This window comes from Myotis myotis, unplaced genomic scaffold (assembly GCF_014108235.1).
Source record: "Myotis myotis isolate mMyoMyo1 unplaced genomic scaffold, mMyoMyo1.p scaffold_m19_p_1, whole genome shotgun sequence".
Classification (NCBI taxonomy): domain Eukaryota; kingdom Metazoa; phylum Chordata; class Mammalia; order Chiroptera; family Vespertilionidae; genus Myotis; species Myotis myotis.
In genome coordinates this window covers 63,882,127-63,905,407 of record NW_023416313.1, presented here as the reverse complement: position 1 = coordinate 63,905,407, position 23,281 = coordinate 63,882,127, and the positions used below count along the sequence as shown (strand labels likewise).

General features: G+C 37.7%; 1 protein-coding gene across 1 annotated transcript in view; it reads right to left on the bottom strand.

The window, feature by feature from the left end:
• GRID2 (glutamate ionotropic receptor delta type subunit 2) overlaps positions 1–23,281 on the bottom strand; it is a 1,375,820-nt gene that overhangs the window by 145,589 nt on the left and 1,206,950 nt on the right. The window contains exon 14 of the mRNA XM_036339775.1: positions 1,119–1,285. Coding sequence (XP_036195668.1) covers positions 1,119–1,285 — 167 coding nt within the window. The remainder of the gene's footprint in view (positions 1–1,118; positions 1,286–23,281) is intronic.

The window sequence follows — 23,281 nt, the reverse complement described above, 5'->3', positions numbered from 1 at the left end:
TCTCTGGATTTATTTTTGCTCATCAAATTATGTTGATCATTATATCCCACATATGAGTGAGATCATGTGATATTTATCTTTCTCCAACTGGCTTATTTCACTTAGCATAATGCTCTCCAGGTCCAAGGGATGGGTGTAATTTTTTATTAACCTGTTTCCTTAATTGCATGAAGAAGCCTCATACTTTTTGACATAAAGTGATGGACTGTAATATTATTTTATAAATTCAGATGGAAATATCCCTGTCATTATGTGCTTTAGTATATCAGAACTTTAACTTGGTCCTGAAATTTATGTTATTATATGGTGTTCTTAGAAATAAATCAATTTTGCTAACTATGACAGTCTGTAAAAATTCACACACACTAAATTGCTCAATAAAATTCTAAAAAAATATTAAAATGGTACTTTCTTTTATATAACAACTAGAGTCCTGGTGCACAAATTCATGCATGGGTAGGGTTCCTTGGCTAGGCCGGCGATCAGGGCCCATAAGGCCATCTTGCCCAGTCCTGATGGGGGCTGGATGGCTGCGGGGAGGGACCACGGTTGGTTGTCCGGCTGCAGGAGGTTGGCTGTGGGTGTGCACTGACCACTAGGGGGCAGCTCCTGTATTGATCATCTTCCCCCTGCTGCTGCCCCCTGGTGGTCAGTGTGCATTATAGCTATTGGCCGGTCATCTGGTTGTAATGGTCGCTTAGACCAGGGGTCCTTAAACTACAGCCTGCCAGGTGTTTTTGCCACCACTGTGTGCATAGAAATTTGTTCATAGTTTTTTCTTAAACTATAGTCCAGCCCTCTAATGGCCTGAGGGACAGTGAACTGGCCCCCTGTTTAAAAAGTTTGAGGACCCCTGGCTTAGACATATATATATATTTATTTATTTTTTGAGATTAAAACCAGTTATGTGCAGTGATATTTTCCCCTTTTTATGAGAAAAACAATACTTTAGTACATGTTTTAGGAAATGAAATGTCATATAACTACCTTTTTTGTTGCTATTTATTATGCTTTTTCAAATAAAGGAAACAAAATACAATAAACTAAACAGGATAACCAAGTGAACTTTCTTTTTCTATATTTCCTCTCTTTTTATTTAGAACACACACAAACCTTACCTTTGTGAGAAAACATCCCGGTAAGGACTGCCATGCTGCAATGCAATTCCATATCCCCGATCAGCAACAGTGTTCCCAATGGTATAAAAGGAGCAATCTGGGTCATTGATAGCCACATACTCCAATACAGCTGCATCCCACACAAAAGCATAGTTTCCATATTTTACCTGTAAAAACATGGAGAACAAAAGAAGAAAACAGGATTTAAGGTAGGAATACTAAGTTATAAAGACAGGACAAAAAATTGCATTAGTATTTGTTTAATTGTGCAAAAAATAATAGGTCCCATATTTCTAAGCACCTATGCGGAATGAGAATTTGGCTTTTGGTTAATTTATAGCTCTGTTCTCCTGGAAGCTTGATACAATTAGAATATTAATTATGTTTCCCAGGTAACACAGCTTCTAGTAAAATGACCCCTGTGTAGTAAATGTCACCTGGCCAGGGAGAACAATAAACACATGAAAGAAAGCCATGTCTTTGAGCTGCTTGGAATGCAGCAATTCTTGTAATTGGGCCTGTTTCTCTGGTGACCCTGGAAGTTATGCTTTTAGAGCTGTTACAAGAGATCTTGGCTTCTTTGGGTTATTAGGTTTCTAAGCCAAGTAGGTTTTGCTCACACCAAATATGGGAATCATCTCCTTGCAAGTGACCGATATTCTAAATGAATGCTGCATGTACAACTTACATTCAAGAGAAATAATCAACACTGCCCTGCTGGCAAGATATATTTCTTTTCCTATGTCCTAAATTAATCCTTTGCAGAGAATGGTTTATAACAGTCTTGCAGCTGGATTTAGAAGAAAGCCCCTAGGTGGGCATTGCAATGAGAAAAAAATAATTATACAACCTTCTCTATCATCATTTAGGAAGCACAACTTTATTCTGGTTTGTTTATAATATCTTTTAGTGCTGATATATTTTTCTCTCAGTAATCACTCATTGCCTGGGTTGTAAATTTATAAAATGTAAAAAAATCTCTCTCTTTTGAAAAAAAACAAAACTATCTTTATTGTTGGAAGTATTGCAGATGTCTCCCTTCCCCCCCCCGTTGATCCCCTCCACCCTATACCACCACCACCACCCTCCTGCCACCCACAGACCTTCACCACACTATTGTCTATGTCCATGCATATAAATTCTTTAATCTCTCCCTGTCCCCTCTCCTTCCCTAATCGTAAAGTTTATTTAGAAAATTATTATATATAAATATAAAAATTAATAAACTCATTAAATAAACAGAATAATTATATAAATAAATCCATTTGTTTCTTGAAAGGGAAGTAATTTCCTGGCATATCTGATTAGGAAAAAATCAAAATAAATATAAATACAGATAGTTGAAGTGATGTCAGCAAGACAGGGGATTAGGAGATCCCCAGATTTAGTCCCGCACAGAAACAACGATATGACAGCAATCCATGAATACAAGTGCCCTTATGAGCCTTGGGGTCCAAGTTGTGAAACCCTGGTGGAGTCCAAGACTGAGGAAGAATACTTTGAGAAGGCAGGCCCCTTGTTGGCTGACAACTGTGGTCCTGGAGTCCCATAAGCAGCCCTGTCCCACTGTGGACTTGGCTCCAGATCTGTAAAGGTACAAGGCAAGGATGCCCCTGCCACTACTGCTATTCAAAATAGTCATGCAAGTGCTAGCCAGGACAATTGGGTAAGAAAGAGGAGGGTCCAAATAAGAAAGGAGAAAGTAGAATTATCTCTATTTGCAGGTGACATGATCATACATGTAGAAAATGCTAAGGAATAAACGAAAAAAGTTAAAACGAATAAATCCAGTAAAGTTGCAACATACAAAAATCAATAGCATTTCTATATGTAAACAATGAACTATACAAAAAGGAAATTTGAAAAAAATCCCATTTATGAGAGCATTAAAAAGAATAAAGCATTTAGGAAGACACCTAAGCAAGAGGCCGAAAATTACAAAACAGTGATGAAGGAAACTAAAGAAGACATGTAAATGGAAAGACATTTTGTATTCATAGCTTGAAACAATTAATACTGCTAAAATGTTCACCCAGTGCATAGTGATCTACAAATTCAATGCCATCCCTATCAGAATTCAATGGCATTTCTTAAAGAAGTAGAAAAAGAAAATTCTAAAATTCATGTATAACCACAAAAGGTCCAAAATAGCCAAAGCAATCTGAACAAGAAGAACAAAGCTGGAGGCATAATGATACCTGATTTCAAAATATGTTACAAAACTACAGAAATCAAGACACTATACTAGTAGTATTGGCATAAAACAGACATAGAGATTAACGGACCAAAATAGAGACCCCAGAAATAGATTAAGGCTTTAATGTTCAACTGATCTTCTACAAATTTGCCAAGGACATACAATGGGAAAAGAAATGCTTCTTCAATAAATGGTGTTGGGAAAACTGGATATCCCACATGCAGAAGAATTAAATTGAACCCATATTTCACATCATGTACAGAAATCAACTCAAAAGTGATTAAAAACTTAAATGGAAGACTTGAAACCATAAAACCCCTAGAAGAATACATAGGAAACATAGGAAAATTGTCTTGACATTGGTCTGAACAATGATTTTTGAATATGACGCAACCAAAATCACAGGCAACAAAAGCAAAAATAAGCCAATGAGATTACATCAAGTTAAAAACCTTCTGCACAGCAAATGAAATACTAAACAGAGTAAAAAAGCAAGCTATGGAATGGGGGAAAATTGCAAACCCTAAATCTGAAAAGGATTTAATATCCAAAATATATAAGGAACACCTAAAACTAAATTGCAAAAAAACTAAATAACTGTATTTAAAAAGGAAAAAAATACATTAGTTAAAGAAGACATACAAAAGGTCATAGATATACAAAAAGATACTCAACATCAGGGAAATAAATGCCAATGAAATTACAATGAGATATCATTTTACATCTGTCAGAGTGGCTATTATTAAAAAACATCAGTATTGGTGAAAATGTGGAGAAAAGGGAACCTTTGCACATTATTGGAGGGAATGCAAATTGTGCGACTGTTATGGAGATTACTCAACAAATTAAAAATAGAACTACCAAACGATCAAACAATCCCAGTGCTGGGAATATATCCAAAGGAAATGAATTCAGTATCTCAAAGAGATATCTGCACTCCCATATTCATCACAAAACTATTCCCAAGAGCCAAGGTATGAAAACAACCTAAATGTCTACTAATGGCTGGATGGATAAAGGAAATATATAATAGAATATATACTGAGTGGTCAGATTATTATGACAGTCCAGATTATTATGACCACCCCATCAGTACAATATAGTGAATTAGTTATGCAAATAATAACAATAATAAAACCTTGAGAGTATTTGCTTAGGAAGTTTTCAATATTCAGTATTTTTGGAAGTGTCAATGAAGTACTGATGGGGTGGTCATAATAATCCGGCCACTCAAGTGTATTCATCTTTCTTTCTTTTTTTTTTTTGAAACTATATTCTGGTTTTATTTTATTTTATTTTAAATTTCCTTATTGGTTAAGGTATTACAAATCTGTCCTCATCCCCCAATTAACCCCTAACCTCCCCCACCCCCAACTCATGCTCTCAACCCCCTGTTGTCCATGTCCATTGGTTTGGCTTATGTGCATGCATACAAGTCCTTTGGTTGATCTCTTCCCCTTACCCCCACCCTCCCCTACTTTCCCTCTGGGGATTAATAGTATGATTTCTGTTTCTCTGTCTTTAGGGGGGTGGGGGGAAATGGAGAGATATTAGTCAAAAGATTCAAAGTTTCAGTTAGGCAAGATGAATAAATTTTGTAGATTCAATGTAGAGTATAGTGAGTATAGTTAACAATACTGAATTGTATACTTGAAATTTGCCAAGAGGGTAGATATTAAGTGGTATAATGACAAAAAAAGGTAATTGTGTGAGGTGATAAGTAGTTTCATTGTGGTGATAATTTCATAATATATATGTATATCAAAACATCAAGTTGTACACCTAAATATACTAGTATATTCAAGTTTTTTGGCAATTTACACCTCAATAAAGCGAAAAGTTACAGATAGAGAGTGAAAAGTAAAATAGCATGGAAATTGTCAGCAAATAGAGAATCTGTGGAGTAGACCAAAAAATCTACAAACCTGTTAAGGTATATAATTGTTGTATATAGACTGTATGCATGATTACTACATATATAATTACAAAGACCGCAATTCAAATCAGTATGGCAAATGTAAAATATTTTAAAAATTAGAGTGAGACAGGTGATTATTTTAAAAGAACCAATATTAAAGCACTGCAGTGCATCATATGCAAAATAAATTCCTTTAGTGTAATAAATTTATTATAATAAAAAATAATCCAGGTTTGAAAAAATCCACAAAACTAGAAAAACATGTAAAACTGTATTTTTCTGATACTGGGAAAAAAGCAGAATATATCTAAACATACAAGTAAAGGAATAAAATGTAAATAAATATTTGATATGTTTACTGCCTTTTAAATATTTTTTCTTAGACCAGGCCAACATTAGATACTCAATAAAAAGTTTTGCAGGAAATATGTTCTAAATCTTTTTGATCAGTTGACTGCTCAGTGGATACTTAACATATCTCTTCTTGGGGGCTAGCCCTAACCAAACCAAGAAATATTGACACAGATAAAATAATTTTCCCTGAAGAAATCATTCTATGCAACAACTCACACAGAGCTAACTGCACACTAGAGACTATGTTAGGTACTAGGGTTCAGTGCTTCTCAAAATGTGATGTTAAATTTAATACCATTAGAGTTACCAGGGGAGTCTTATGTTATAAATGTAAATTCCAGATATTACCCCAACTTATTACATTGGAATGGTTGACGTTCAAGTCCTGGGAATAAGCTTCTTGACAATTTTGAAAGTTGAAAACCTTGATAGCTGATGTACACCGATTTGTGAATAAAAATGCATTTTAATAAAAATGAGTAATACAATTAGGAATAATTTGATATACACGAGTTTTGTTATAATTATAAAAACTAGCAGGTTTTTGGAGTATTGGTGTGAGATAGGGAAAAATATTTGCAGGTTTCTTCTACATTGATTGATTACTTATATCCACAGGATTATCTCTCAATCCTTTCATCCTTTTTTGATCTTTTGCACTAATCATTGTAGGAGAGAAAAAAAGAATTTCCCTCTAACCTTCAGAGACCTCTATACTAAAAGGAAAACAAACAGAAACTTACCAACATGTATATCTCATGTGGAGATAAGTCAGATAAAAATGAGTAACTCAAAGAGGGTGTTTAGAATTCAGTATTAAAGACCATCTACATTGTGGGGAGTGGGGAAGCAGGCCTCCTAAGGGGGAGTGAGTGATTTCAGGAAAGAATGGCCGTTAGAAAAATGGGTGGGAAGTGTGAGAGTTTGTGCCAAAGTTTGTCTGAGTGTGGTGTCGACTTCTGGTTTCTTCTTTGATGTGAGTCATTATCCTGGTTGATGAAATTCCTAGGGAGGAAATGTATGACAACTGGGTTTCTTTTATCTTTAGACAAATAAGGGGAGTCGGAGAAAGCTTCTTCCTGCTTTTGTTATTTTTCTTTCTTTTTTTAAAAAAATATATTTTTTATTGATTTCAGAGAGGAAGGGAGAGGGAGAAAGACATAGAAACATCAATGATGAGAGAGAATCATTGATCGGCTGCCTCCTGCACGTCCCCAACTGGGGATCCACAGAGCCCACAAGCCTTGACCGGAATGGAACCTGGGCCCCTTCAGTCTGCAGGCTGACACTCTATCTACTGAGCCAAACCAGCTAGGGCTGCTTTTGTTATTTTTCAAGTGCTTTACTGCTCAAAATAATCAATATGCCTGAGGGGCAAATTTTGTGGTGGCATATTCTGCAACCCTTGATCACCAACTTTCATATCAGTTTTTAGCTAGCTGGGTCTAATCCTGCAGTAACAGAAAGATAGCAGTGACCTTGAAGCGCCCTCTAACAACCTACTTCGCTGTTATTTTCTTCTGTTTGGAACAGCCACTTAGACATTCTGGATCCCCTTGCAGCTTCTTTATTACCCTCAAGGGACCTCTCCTGTTTGGGACATATTGCTTTTTCTATAAGCAAATTGTTCTAACACTGTTGCAACTACTTTGTGAACTGTAGAGCTCTACTTAAATGTATGGTAACATGATCATTGCTATTATATACATGTGTCTAGTAATTCTAACGTTAAAGAAGCATTGTGAATGCATTTTTACAAAGAGAACCATTAAAGTAGTATGATTATAGCCTGTAGCAATCTCAATAAAATACGGCATAGTAACCCCAACTATTTTAGCTTTTAAAAATATTCCTGGCCTTTTTATCTACTAAAACATGCAATCACTATCCTTTGGATGGTTTTTAACATTAAATTAAAACTATCTAGAAAATAACTCATCAACAAAACCTAAAGTCACTTTTCAACAGAATACATAATTAAAGATTTGGTGCAGAAAATTTTCAATCCTAGGTGGATATTACTTCAACATTATCAACTAGTCTTAGCTCTGGAGCACATGTTTGGATAAGTAGCTGAATTGTGGGCCATTAATTTATTTATCAGGGGCTTCCATGCCAGCAGAGTGCTTCAGGCCAGGCTAACCAGAGGGCAAGAGTGAACTTGGAAGCTCCATGTCAATATATTCTGAAAGGGCGAGGGCTATACCCTCCATCTTACCCTGGATCCTCCATGTTGGGGCAGAGGCCATGTGCTCAGAAGAGTGCCTTCTTCCCGAGCCCAGGCCCCTGCTGGCCACGCCCGGGATTTCTTTGAACTAACCAATGACAAGCAAGGGATGTGCGCGCCATAGAGATGACCACATCCTGTGTAACAAGACCCGACTTGCGCCTGGCCAATCGGCAGGGCTCACAGTCAGCTCCCCTCCCCTCACTATTAAAGCCCTGATTTTCTCATGGGTGGCACTCAGTTTCCGGTCGCTGCGTCGACTGGAGGCCTGGGTAGGGTTAGCTAACTCAATAAAGGACCTTCTGCTTTTGCATCGGACTGGCTCCCTGGCGTGGTTTCTTGGGGATCTTGAATTCTGGGCATAACATTTTGGGGGCTCGCCGGGATCCCCAACACCATCGAGGGGACCCCCAGTCCGGAGGGCCTGACTGACCGCGGTAGGTCTTGTTTGTGTCGTGTGTTTTGTTTTGTATCTATCCGGTGTGAGCTCACTTCTGAAATCTGTAAATGCCTGTAAATGCCTGTAATAATGATCTAAGTGGATGCACAGGATCAACAGGCGGGAGGAGCCGGGGGACGCCTCGATCCTCCATCTGAAGGGGTATAGCTTTGCTTCCGCGGAGTCGGAAGGTCTGTAGGAACCCCCTTAATCTGAGACAGGCAGGAGGAGTCGGGGGGGCGCCTCAATCCTCCATCTGAAGAGGGGAAATTTTGCTTCCGCGGAGTCGGAAGGTCTGTAGGAACCCCTCAATCTGAGAAAAGGCGGGTCGCTCCTGCTGGTTGGCGCACAACCGTCGTTTTCGGTTTTTGCTTCCATGGAGTTGGAAGCTTGTTTTGGTTTCGCTTCCATGGAGTTGGAACACTATATTTTCGGGCCCCTTAGTTGTCTGTGTTTGTGTTTTTTCGGTTTTATTTTGTGGATTTACTGGAAGGACATTATGGGACAGGCTCAAACTACTCCTTTAAGCATTATGGTCGATCATTTTAAAGAGGTAAAGGGAAGGGCCAGCAACCTCAGTGCGGAGGTCCGGAAGGACCGGTGGCGGACTTTTTGCTCTAGGGAGTGGCCGACTTTTAATGTTGGGTGGCCGCCGGAGGGGACTTTCGATCTCCCCACCATTCGCCGGGTTAGGGACGTCGTCTCCCAGCCCAAAGAGGGACATCCTGGTCAACTCTCTTACATTGTTACTTGGCAGGACCTCGTGGAAAATCCACCACCTTGGCTTAGGCCCTTCCTACCTCCACACCCTCCGGAGCCAGAACCCATTCTTGCCTTGCAGGAAGCGGAGAAGAAGAAGGAGAAGAAAGCCACCCTGCCGTCAGCTCTAGCTCCCCCCTACCTGGTTTTGCAGGGGGGAACTGGAGAAGAGTTAATTTTTCCTCCCCCGTATCATTTCCACAGGATGCCGGAGAGATTCGATCCTACCCCGTCGCGGGAAGCTGACGCAGTTCCGGGAATGGCTGGGGGCGGAGTTCCGGGAATGGCCACGGTTCCGGTTCCGGTAGGAGGCCTACCTCTCACCCGGCAAAGAGCTCAGTGGGAGCTGTCTGTCGCAGCACCCGACTCCACTATCAAGACCCTGCCCTTACAGGCCGCTGGACCTCCGGATGTGGATGGCAACCAGCCCCATATTTATTGGCCTTTCGCAACTAGCGACCTCTATAACTGGAAGGCACAGAACCCTAAGTTCTCCGAAAAACCGGGGAGACTTATTGACTTGCTAGATTCTGTTCTTTTCACCCATCAGCCCACATGGGACAACTGTCAGCAGCTTTTACAGGTTCTGTTCACGACGGAAGAGAGAGAAAGGATCCTCAATGAGGCCCGAAAGATGGTTCCTGGTGTAGACGGAAATCCAACCACAAACCAGGCCCAGATAGATATCTCTTTTCCCTTAACTGGGCCTGAATGGGATTTCAACATGGCAGAAGGTAAGGAGAGGCTCTTGGTCTACCGTCAGACTCTAATGGGAGGTCTCCGCGCGCCATAGAGATGACCACATCCTGTGTAACAAGACCCGACTTGCGCCTGGCCAATTGGCAGGGCCCACAGTCAGCTCCCCTCCCCTCACTATTAAAGCCCTGATTTTCTCATGGGTGGCACTCGGTTTCCGGTCGCTGTGTCGACTGGAGGCCCGGGTCGGGTTAGCTAACTCAATAAAGGACCTTCTGCTTTTGCATCGGACTGGCTCCCTGGCGTGGTTTCTTGGGGATCTTGAATTCTGGGCATAACATATTCCAGATCCATTTGTGAGGAAAAGAATCCAAAGTGACATCTACCTCAATATTATCAATCTCTGGTTCGCAAAGGAGATATACTAGAATGCTGTGGTGATGGTTGGACCTCAGTAGCTACTGATGCTCAACACCTGTATCCTCATCATAGTGCTGAGATGCCAATAGCTTATGATACATTTCTCACTGCTGACATAATGCTAGGGACTAGGTTTTGTTCCATTTTTCCCATAATAATTTTTTAAATCCCCCCTCGCTACCAATTATTATCCTGAATGTGAGTAAATGTGGGCCCCTCCCCTCAAGCTGTTTACAACTCAATAGTAGGTGGAGATAGGTCAAGCAGTAATTTCTGTGACACAAAACATATTATAGTAAGTACCATAAAAGAAGCTTGAAGTGTTAATATGGTTAAAAGAAAGGAAACTTAATTTTCATTGAGGGGAATCAGGACAGCCTGCTCAAATATTCTGGCAACTGAAACAGTTTTACAAGAAAACCCCAACTATTCAAGTTCCTTATCTTTAGTGCCTAACTGATTAAACATAGATACCCTTTGGAGACCATTTCTTGTTCACGAACACTCTTTTAACCTCCTAGTTTTCTGCAATTTTCCATCTTTTAGGTGAAGAACTGTAAACATTCCATGTTATATTTTCAAATATTTGCCTTTCTTGCCAAGTAAACTGTAGGGTGGAAAAAAGTATTTTCAAAATCTACACCTGTGCTCCTCATCATGTTATGGATTATGGCATATTTCTCTTCCGCTATAGAATCTTCTTGTCCTGTATGCCCCTGTTTCAACATCTCTAGAGTGATTTATTGCTGAAGGTACTTTTCTTTACAATTCATTAAGCCATGGTCTCCTGTATAACTGCAAAAGCCAAGGCAATAAGCAAATAGACTTTCACTACTTGCATCACTACCTGTTATCCCAATGACTTTGGTTTTAATTAGGAATCCACATTCTTTTGCATACGAATCTTTAATTTAGCAAATTCCTTAAAAACTCACTTCAAAATCTTTAGCTACAAAAAGACATCAATGATTATCCTTTTTTATGAAAAAAATTCATTGGGAGCAATTGTGGGAAGATGACATTTAAACAAAAGGGTAAGAAAAGATTTCTCTTACCGAAGAAGGAATATCCTCACTCTGTCATCCATGCCTTCCTCATGATAGCAACTAACATTTATAAACATTTTTCACTCTTAAAAAATGCACTTTACACATAAATGTATTTGTTCTTTACAACCCTGTGAAGCTAATATTATGATATCTAACTCTCAGGTGCAGCAATGGAACTTGATAAAAAAATCATACAAATTATTAGTGGTAGATTTGGAATTTGAGCTCAAGGTCATCTTTTATGCTTTTTTCCCCACTACATTAAAGATACATTTCTGTGAGATATTTGCCATAGGAATGCAAGGACATTTGAGATACAGTGTTTTTGCCTTCAAGGTGAAACAGGAATATTAGGGGTAAGATAGGATAGGTTTAGGAATTTTTAGAAATTTTGGAAATTAAGGGGACCATGGAGGAAAGCACAGGGCTGCAGAGCAGCAGAAGGTATATTTCCATAGAATGGGGGAGCTGGAAAGCTGCAACAGGTACATTTCCATAGAATAGGTGAGCTGGGAACAGCAAAAGGTCTATATTTACAAAATAAAGAGAAGGAAGCCCTTCATCCAGAAGGAGAGGAAGAAAGCCCAAAGGGAATAGGAAAACAATAAGGAAGGGTGTGTGTGGGGGGTGGGAGAACCTCACATGTCCCATCTGAGGTTCAACCTTTGAGCCCAGGAGTCACTATAGTAACCAGTCTAAGGGAATAGTGACCAATCAGAGGGGATAGCAAGGCACCAGGATCTGCAGCCTTTATAAGCCTTAGGGAAAAGGAACTCAGTGGGACCCTTTCCCCCTCCTCACATGGGAGTCCATTCTGTGGGACTCTTTCCCTCTCCCCATGTGGGTGTCTGTACTTGTTCTTCAATAAATCTCCACCTTTGCTATACCACTTTCTGTCCGTGGATTCATTCTTTGATTCTGGCGGACAAAGAATCTGGGTTCCAGTCCAAATATTCCATATCAAAGGCATAGGCTATCTAGTTTGAGAAATATTTATGTAAATAAAAATAATGCAATATAATATGTGGCAAGAACCATGAAAGGAATGCACCTCTGTAATGCCACGCGATCACATTTTTATGATAAATAAGAGTTGAAAAAAAGGTTGCTCAAAATCATTGTAATGAATGAATATCAGGTTTACATAATTCTGGGCCTCAGAAGCTTGTTTTGTGATCATTGCTACCTAAGCATTTCTCATTTTCGGCATGAAAACAAAAGCAAAGATTTTTCAAGTTAAAATAAAGGCTGCAGGATGGAATTTTATTTTTGCTCCCCAAACAAAAATTAAGAGGATGATAGGGAAGAAACCAGTTCTTACCTTGCACATTAAGCAGCTAACTTCTTTACTATTTAAACTAATGGTCAGTGGGGGATTAGGTGATTGTGAATTATGGTTATAAAGAATTATGATTAACCCAGCCTAGATCTATACTGGCCCTCATAATTTATTGCCCATATAAGTCCTTAAGATGGGAATGGCTTTAATATTTATGACATGTAGTTCTAGATGGTGTCCTATCCCAGTTTGTGCAAATTAATAATTTAACTTCATTCATCAATTCTTCTGAATTTATCCAGCACAATAAATCATGCCCAAGTCCAAACTTTAGTGCTTAAGACTGACTTTTAAAATATATGTGTTTTTGTTTATTGCTGCCTTAATTGCTGGCCTGCCATATTTTATCTGCTATTATTATTAAATTTGAATTTGTGCCCAAAGATAGGCATCATATGCACAAATTTTCACAAGAAAGATATGAATGTGTTTAAAACAACTATCAGCTTATTTAAAAATATCTTTTAACTTAGAAAAAAGTAGTTTGTCTACCTCTAATTCTTTTTTTTTTTAAATATATTTTATTGATTTTTTATAGAGAGGAAGGGAGAGAGATAGAGAGCTAGAAACATTGATGAGAGAGAAACATCGATCAGCTGCCTCCTGCACATCTCCCACTGGGGATGTGCTCGCAACCCAGGTACATGCCCTTGACCGGAATCAAACCCGGGACCCTTCAGTCCGCAGGCCGACACTCCATCCACTGAGCCAAACCGGTTTCGGCATACCTCTAATTCTGATCCTTTGCCTCTCTTTTTAGAGACTATTGGAATACAAATTATTTTTAAAGTTTTGGAAAGTACTATAAAACATTATCTTCAAACAAATGGCTGTTAGGGTCTAGAAGACAGAGTTTAGAAGGCCTGGTGTTCTGGACCATTCTGTATAAGAAAGATCTGGACCGTTCTGTATGGGAAAGATCTGGATGAGTGTCTGAGAAAACCAGTGGCACCTTTAAGAGAAGGCAATGGGGAAACTAAATTTGCAGGAATGTGTGGTTCACAGGAATCTGTGGACCTCAAGTCCTCCTGCCCTCCTTCCTTACATTTGTTCCCATGAATACGTCTGATCTGTTGCCTTTAAGTTGGCCAGGAAGGAGTTGAATAGGTGGGCAGAGATCTCCCAGTTCTGGAATTTGAGACAGACCAGAAGACTAGAGAACCACAGCTTCTTGTAGGTGCCTCAGAAGGGGTACTTGTGAATCCCTTTCTTCTGTACTACCACAAGGACATTTCATCTTCTGCAGTTAGCAAGACTGTCAATCCTGAAATAATCCAACAATTGAGCTTGAGCCTCCACGAGCTGACAATGAAAAATAACAACCCGCACAGTGAATGGCGTAGCCAGAGAGGGAAAGGTGAGCCAAACAAGCAGAACACATGTCTGGGAAATAGCACTGTGGTGATAGTAAGATTCCAATTTAAAATAAAAATAAACAGAGCACCTAACCAGATTCAGCCGTGAGTCTAAACAAGTCTATCTGGCTACAAACTAACGATCAAACCTTAATTTCTTGAACAAAAAACTGAACAGATGAATTGAAGGAGAATGCTCATAAATGCCCTGCAGGATCAGATGGAAGAACTAGGGAGACAACTGTCCCAGTTTCCCTGGGATGTAGCACTGAAAACCTGATGTCAAGGGAAACCAGGTTTTGGCAATGGATACAGAAAATCAGGGGAAGTACAAAATCCATACAGCATCTTAAAAGATAGGGGCTGGCCCAGCGGGTGTGGCTCAGTGGTTGAGTGTCCACCTATGAGCCCAGAGGCCATGGTTCGATTCTAGGTCAGGGCACATGCCCATGTTGTGGGCTCAATTCCTGGTGGTGAGCGTGCAGGAGGCAGCCAATCAGATTCTCATCATTGATGTTTCTGTCTCTCCTCCTTTCCTCTCTGAAATCAATAAAAACATATTAAGAAAAAGATAGGGGCTGGCATTGACTATTTTTGTAGCAGATAGATATGACACAAGTTATCTGCCTTCTGCAGTGGCTGTCACTATTTTTCCCCCTGAATGCTTATGTTGGCAATTGTACCTTGCTGTTGACAATAATGAATCATCCATCATTCTGAGACTCAAGTGTGCAACTTAAGCCTATTGTAATCATGACTGTTTACAGTCTTTTGCCTGTAGATTGACTGTTTGTTCTTGGTACCAAGCTGATGCTAATTTAATTTTTAACATTGTGAATACAGTGACCATGTGTTCCTAAGAGTTCGGGTGATAAAAATGAGAATGATTATAATACTAATACCAGCATGACCCAGATATCAACCCCAAAGAACGCTAACTTGCTATCTTATAATAGAAGGATACAAGTAACCAAAGCAGCTAGCTGCATAACCTTCAGAGAAGAATTTGGAATTAGGTGTGGTAACAAAGGGAATGTGAAAGCACTCAGAAGATTCTAAATCAATCAGAAGTTTTTGTGTCTCCCCAAAGATGCCAATGCTCACTAGAAAACAGCAGCGGAGGAACTGGTTTCAGCATATCACATGAACAAACATACATTATTGTATTGCTCCCCTGAAAGCTCTATGAAACTGAGTAAAGCTATTTTCCCTGATTTTGAGGTTTTAAATAAACTGCGCTGTGGAAAAACTAAAGGAGGAAATTTTGATAACAGATGAGTAGAATCTTTACAGTGTAGAGCTAACTCAGATTTCATGTTTCCCACAGTAAAGTTATGTGTCACAGCGACAACATTCACACAAAAATAATGATCCTGCTGACTCTTAGGTATTTTAATTTTAAAAATGTAATGTCAAACTATCTTCTTGATTTCAAAATTGCACAATAAAACATAAAAGAAATGGCTCCTGATATCCAAATACAAGGCTTTGGTCTTCTCTCTGAATAGTCTGCAGATATGGCAACATAAACTTTGGCAAATTCCATTCAGTGGGTGAACTTATTAAAGAAAATGAAAAGATCTTATCTGCAGTATGTTCTGCACACCTTTTATACAACATGGCAAAAAAGGGTCATGAGTTGCTTACCTATGATAGTGAAGTTTTCATAATTTAAAATTTTGTTTACTTTTTAGTATACTCACAATGTGCAGAAGAACTTATCAAGTTTTTATTTATTTTTTTAAATATATTTTTTTATTGATTTCAGAGAGGAAGGGAGAGGGAGAGAGAGATAGAAACATCAATGATGAGAGAATCATCAATCGGCTGCCCCCTGCATGCCCCCCACTGGGGATGGAGTCCACAACCCCTGCATGTGCCCTTGACTGGAATCAAACCTGGGACCCTTCAGTCCCCAGGCCGATACTTTGTCCACTAAGCCAAACCGGCTAGGGCTTAAGTTTTTATTTAATAGAAATGAAGAAGATGGCCTTTTTAGACATATGCTTACAAGATGGCTATTAATATTTAAAATGTGAGATTGCCATGAAATCACATTTTCCAACATGGGACAAGAAGAGTATCTTCTAATTTAGAAATACATTCAGGATGACAAAGGAAAAAAGATTACAGCAAAACAGAAAATATATATACTATTCTTCTAAACTTGTTTGATAATTTTTGTGGAAACCTTAGGGTGTCTGGAAAAAGATGAATTGACTATGCCTGAGTTGTTTAATTTTATGACAAAAATGTATAGTAAAAAAATGACATATTTTTTGAGATGAGACTACTTCAGAACAACAACAACAAATGGCCAATAGTAAAGAGCAGCCAAGTTATGCAGGACTTGCTCGATTTCTTTACTAACCCTGTAACTTCTTTGGAGTCCAGCGCTGATTTCACAAATTCCAATCACCGCTGTAAACTTTAAAATCATTTTCCTAAGCAAGAGAACTTTAACTTATGAAGACATCCAGCGTGCTTCAGAATGCCTGAAAATAACGGATATCTTAGCCATACTTAGTATATACGATGAATTTATCGATGCAAAAATTGAGATGAACAAAAAAACTGGTCTAGAAAAGCAAGCTTGTAGAGGCAAAGTATACGAACAATTTTTGACAACTTGAAACTAATTCCTACAAGTTATAGTACCTGCTATGCTAGTAAGTAAACTCCTGAGTAGTTCATGTTCAGCCACTGTTGGTAAGAGCATATTTAGCTTCACCTGACGTCATCACATTGGAATGACACCAGAGTCAGTGTGTGGTGGGCTTGACAAGAGAAGAGCCCAAGCCAAAGTGAAATTTATGTTTGGATCTACTCAGTGTTATCCCTACGGAAAGAAAAAGAGGGCGCTCTAACGGCCGCAGGCCATTCAGAGGAGCGCTATTGGCAATGGAAAGGGAAAGAGTCAAATACCCTACCATATTCTGAGGCAGAAATGTATCATTGTTACTGAATGTAGTCAATAGTACTATGTTCCCCTTTTAAAACATCGTACATTGATGTCTTAAATATAGCCCACGATATTTAAATATCTAAAGGGTTAAAAAATAGAAATAACTGCTTTAACAGAAGAAAACCTTATTAAAATACTGTTACAGTTCATCAAATATTAGTTGTTTAATTACTACTACTATTAGTCACAACTATTTGACAGTTAAATAATCCTATTTTTTACTTAAATAATAGCATTTTGTAATAAGAAATGAATAAAACAGAATAATATGTAATTTCAAATAAATGCCCATTTTCATATTTTTATGTTAAAGTAATAGCATATATATAATTATTTAGTATACATTATATTATTATGTGTGTATTTTGTCTGGTATAGTTGTGTTCTGGGTTGTCTCTCTAAAAATTTGGTGAACATATTAATGAATGTTGGCAGAACTGGCTATGTGGAAGAAAACAAATTTTTTTCTTATTCCAAATAAAAATAATTTTCAGTTGGACTAAATAGTTCAAAATAAAATACCAAGAGCCATGCAAGAAAAACTAGGGTAGCATATATGATATAAAGACATTTTGACCAATATATGAAATTCAGAAAAAAATAACAGACTTTTTTACATAAATGATTTTCAAACACCTTTGTATGGCAAAAGATACATACACAAACTGAGCAAAAGACCAGTAGGTTAGGAAAAAAAAAAAAGAACACAGAGGACCAAGTGTTGATATTTATAAATATACATTGTTTCTCTAACTAGTAAGCAAAAAATAGAGGGTGCAAAAGAAAAATAAATAAATCACTTAAAGAGGAAAATCAAAATGGAACAAATATACATGTCCAACAAGCATATGAAAATATCAAACTCATTCATTTAGTGGCTAGGTGAGTGCAAAATAAGATAACAGTAGGTTACTGACAATATTAATATCAATTGCAATGGATTCCATTGGTTACCTTTTTTTAAAAAAAATGTTTTTATTGATCTCAGAGAGAAAGGGAGCGGTAGAGAGCGATAGAAACATCAATGATGAGAGAGGATCATTGACTGGCTGCCTCTTGCATGCCCCCCACTGGGGATCAAGCCCACAACCCAGGCATGTGCCCTTGACTGGAATCAAACCTGGGACTCTTCAGTCCGCAGGCTGACCTGTGTCCACTGAGCCAAACCAGCTAGGGCCCATTGGTTACCTTTTGAAGATAGGAAAATATGGGTGGAGGTAGAGGAGGAGAAAAAAATAGGGGAAAGTCAAGCTAAAAAGCAAAAGTAAAGCAATGGTCTAAAAATGGAATGTGTAATTTCATTTTTACATTTAAAAAAATTACACACGTGTAAATAAAATATGTAATTAAATAAGTTATTTTAAAAGTTAAGTTTATTGATATCTAATTTATATTTTGTCAATTACATAAAGTCAAATTTACCATTTTGGGGATGTAGAGTAAAAACATACTAAATAAAAAACTGGAATATTTTTACTTATAATTAGAATTTTTTAATGGCATCATTAAAATATATAATAAAATAATAGTTACCTTTTAAGTCCTATGTTGATTTATAAATTTCTAAGTATTATGTTGATTCATAAATCTATAAGTACTAGGGTATTCATAGTTACATACTCATAATTACTCTCTCATAATTACTTTGCTCTAAAAACTGATTTATTTTTATTCAGTCTGTGAGAACCACTGATATATATTTAATGTTAATAACAAATCAGAATGATATGTTAATAAAAGATTAAAATGGCAGAGGCTTGGGAATAAAAACAAGATGCATACAAATATATGCTAACATTGCTAGGATTTGCAAACTATCCATTTATACCTCCCTTTCCCAACCACTCTTTGTGTCTGTATGTGTGTTCATATTCTGAAATATACTAGGTAGAAATTTTAGTTTTGAAATTATATTGTAAAATAAACCAAATCATAAAATAAGTTAGATACCTCAACTTTCATAAGAAGTCAATTTTATCTTCAACTGGGTTCACTTTTTGCATTAACAACATTTATTCTTATTTCTCATACTTACAATTTCTTAAATGGTTTATATTATTTTTTGCCCTTAGTTCTTATACATTCATTTTCTTTTGCTTGAAATATTTTTCTGTCCACGTTGTTCTCTCAGGCTTACTCTCTTTTATCCTCTTTCTATCACTTACTCCAGGAAGTTCTCCTTGACCTCCAGGCTGGGGTTAGTGGGCCTTGTATATGATCCATTGAACCTTGTATGTACTCCTATAATAACACTTTGGAACACTGTATTATATTTGCCTCTTTTCATTTTGCTCAACCCCATGTAACTGTAAACTCCTGGTAGGCCAAGACTGCAGCCTTTTTATTCCAGTACCATTGCTTCGCCTATGCCTAACAAAGGGTCTAATCTTATTAGGAGCAACACATAATGCATACTTCTTATTTATGAAGAGCTATTATTTTTTGTCACTAAGATCACCATATTTTGATCTCTCTATTCATTCAACAATCATACTCTAATTCTAAACATTGATAAGAAGAATCAAGTAATAACAAAAGTTTGTGATAGCTCAATATTTCTGCCATATTTTGCCGGAAGCCAATTCTAGCATGTCATAATTTCAAGAATTTCATCAAAAGGTTGATGGAACTTGGGGACTCAACAGGGTTGAGTCACACATGTTGGGAATGGCTGAGGGCATCTCCCCAAACCTGAAAAGGGATGCCAGACAGCTCAGGGCATCTTAATCTACATGCTATTGCCTCCTACTGGCCAAACACCTGAACAGTTATAGGCTAATTCCCCCATTCTGACAATGCTTGTGTATTCCCTTTGAAGTGTATATCTCTGCCTCGCTTCAGGACAAATTGTGTTAATAAAAAGCATGGGGTCCTGAGAAGAGGAGAATTTAGAATTTAGATCTTAGTTTCCTTTAAGCTAAGCTCCTTTGACCCCCAAATGCCTTTCAAAATTATGCTTTGTCTCTGGACTCCTATTTAATCTATGCACAGCCTTCTCCAGATTTCCTGAACCCTTCTAGATGCTGGGACAAGAATACTGGCAATATATAAACAGATCATAGTGTTTTGTCAGGACAAAGATGCATAAGGTACTATTATTAAGTTAAACCATCTTATGTAAAGCAGCATAGTTCCAGAGACCCATCAAGTATAAGTGTGACCCAGACAACACTGCTCAATAGAATGTTTTGAAAAGCCAATATTCTCTATCTGTACTGTCCATGATGGCAGCCGCTAGCCACATATGGCTAATGAGCACACAAAATGTGACTAATGTGACCGAGGGACTGAATTTTATATTTTATTTAATTTTAATATTTTAAAAGTTAAGTAGTGACTACATGAGGCTAGTGACTACAATTAGAAGACATTTGCTGCTATGGAAGAGGACGACTTTTCACCCTTCTAGAATCGCTGGAGAACACACACATAACCTACTGTTTTGGATTTCAATATACCTTTATTTTCTTATGAACTCTTTCATACTATGCATTAGGATTTCCAATTATATTCAAAGCACTTTGAAGGCAGAGAATTTATTCTAGGCTCACTGCAAAAATAGTACTTAATTGAATTAATTGCTTTGATAAAGAACAAATGCATATGAGATTTGAGGGAAAAACTCAGCATTTGACTATTAAGCAAGTGCCTATGCAATGTCACAATTCTCCCTGAAAAACAAAATGGAAATATTTTCTTATAAAATGAAGTGGAAAAATGAGTAAACTAACTCTTAGATTATGACTTGGTATTGGTGATATCACTCACTGCTCATGGCAGATTTTAAATTACTAAATTCAGCATTTTCATATTATTACTTTGTCATGTTGTGGAAACATGGTGACATCTCAAGATGATGGTAGTTCACAGTCTATTACACTTTACAGAAGAGCACTAAAAAGGAATTTATATGGTGATCAGTTGTCACAATTCAGCATCACACCAACCGCTTGGCCCAGCAGTGAGAAAATAAAGATGTGAAGGCTTATTCACTGGTCAGAAATCAAACAGAGCAAATCGCAGTAAGCATTTTACAAGAGATACTTTAGAGGTTTCACTGAAGCCTTAAAAATTTAGCAAGTAGCCATGTCTTTCTTGGTTGGTTTAATCTTGCGTAGATTCAATTACTGGTCTTTCTTATAAATGAACTTTTGGAACTATCAGCATGCAAAAATACCTCAGCACTTGGAATCCGAGCTATAAGGACAACATAGCTAAATACAGTCCTCAGTTATAGGAGTGGTTCCCAGTTTATCAGAGAATACGGAGTGAGGAAAGGATATAAGTCTAGGGAATAGGAATGAGGAAAAAGGCATGAAAAGAAAATCGGACATGTTCCAGGATAGCCAGGTATTTATGATAGGATACAGAGTATGATGGGTAGAGAAGGGCTGAGTTAGGAACTTCCTATGCTGTATTTAATTGAAATCATTTAAAACAATCATTTAAACCAATCAAACCATAATTATGTTATACTTAATCCAAATCCAATCCAAATACCACAGTACAACCATCTGTAGTATTTTTATTGACATTAACATTATATACTATGAAAAGCACCAATCTTAAATGTCTAACTCAATGAGTTTTGATTTAAAACAATGCACCCATCAATCCACTACCCTAATTAAGATACAGAACATTTCCATCACTCTAGAAATTTTCCTTGCTCTCTTCTAGTCAAATTCATCTCCCTAGACACCATTGTTCTAATTTCTATAACCAGGATAGATTAGTCTTTGCCAGTTCTTGAGCTTCATATAAATGAAACTGGATAGTATAGTACTTTTCTGTATAGTACTGTATAGTACTCTTCTGTCTCTGACTTCTTTTGAACACAATACTTTTGAGATACAATCATATTGGTTTGTGTATCAGCATTCCTTCTTTATTATATCTTCTAGTATTGTGGTCTGAATAGACCATTATTTGTTTTTCCATTCCCCAGTTGTAGGATATTTGGATTGCTTCCAGTTTGGAGCTATTACAAATAAATCTGCTATAAATACAATTGTATCTCCCCTGGGTAAATATATAGGATTGAAAATTCTGGGTCATAGGCTAGAGATGTTTAGTTTACTAACAAACTATCACACAGATTTCCAAACTGGTTTCTGCATACTTTACTCCATCAATATCTGTGAGTTCTAGTTGCTCCACATTCTTGCCAGTATTTGGTGTTGTCAGTCTATATTGTAGCTATTCCAGTGGATGTGAAATACAAATCATTGTGGCTTTCATTAGCATTTTTTTGATGACTAATGCTATTAGTTAAGCATATTTTCATGTGTTTATTGGAAATTTGTCTTGAGTGACTGTTAAAGTCTTTTACTAGCTTTCATTGTGTTGTTTGTCTTTTTGTTATTGTTTTTATGAGTTTTTTATTTTTTATTTTTTTTTAAATATATTTTATTGACTTTTTACAGAGAGGAAGGGAGAGAGATAGAGAGCTAGAAACATCGATGAGAGAGAAACATCGATCAGCTGCCTCCTGCACATCTCCTACTGGGGATATGCCTGCAACCCAGGTACATGCCCTTGACCAGAATCGAACCTGGGACCTTTCAGTCCGCAGGCCGACGCTCTATCCACTGAGCCAAACCGGTTTTGGCGAGTTTTTTATATATTGAGCTACAAAGTCACGTATATGTATGTATAGCAAGCATTTTTTCCCATTGTGTGGCTTTTTACTTTCTTAATAGTGTCTTTGATAAGTAGAAAAAATTTTTGTATTTTGCAAAATCCAAGGTTTTACAGTTCTTTGTAAGGAAATTGTGTTTGTCTTCAATTTTAATCCTACTAGAATTTTAATAAAATACCCACTGTGTTTGCCCAGCCCTTCTAAATCTGGCAGGACTCAAAGTCTAAACTTTGTCTATTCTGTGGTGCATGGTGACTAAGTCTGCTAAGCTTGTTTGGGCTCCTGCTACTTCCCACTGTCCTGCGTTTTCCCCTGTGCATACATGGTTCAGGCTCAGCAAAGAATTTGATAACCGTTTGTATGTTGATTTGGAGGTTCTTTCTACTATAGCTCTCTTCTTTCTGAAGTTCCCTCTTCATTTGCAGATGATTGGCAGCCCTGAACCCCATCCTGTGACACTGAAGCTAATAAAACTGAAACTTTCTTCTTCAGTTCTAGCTGTCTTGAGTTGTACATGGACTTGGCAGTGTTCTCAGGGGGGAAGCCATATAAATGGGACTCTCTCCTCCTGCACATTCCTTCTTTCAAGGGTCATCACCCCTCTAGTTCTGCCTGCTTTTGTGAAAGAGTTAGTGCGATACAAGATACTCAGCCAACACTGGAGCTGGAGAATAATTATTTTGTATGTATATAGTCACATTGCTTTCCAGCAGATCAATGGAAGCCATAGTTTCAGAATTGTTTTACCACACACTTAAGCGATACATTTGGGAGTGAAATTTACTTAGGAGAAAATTGCATGGA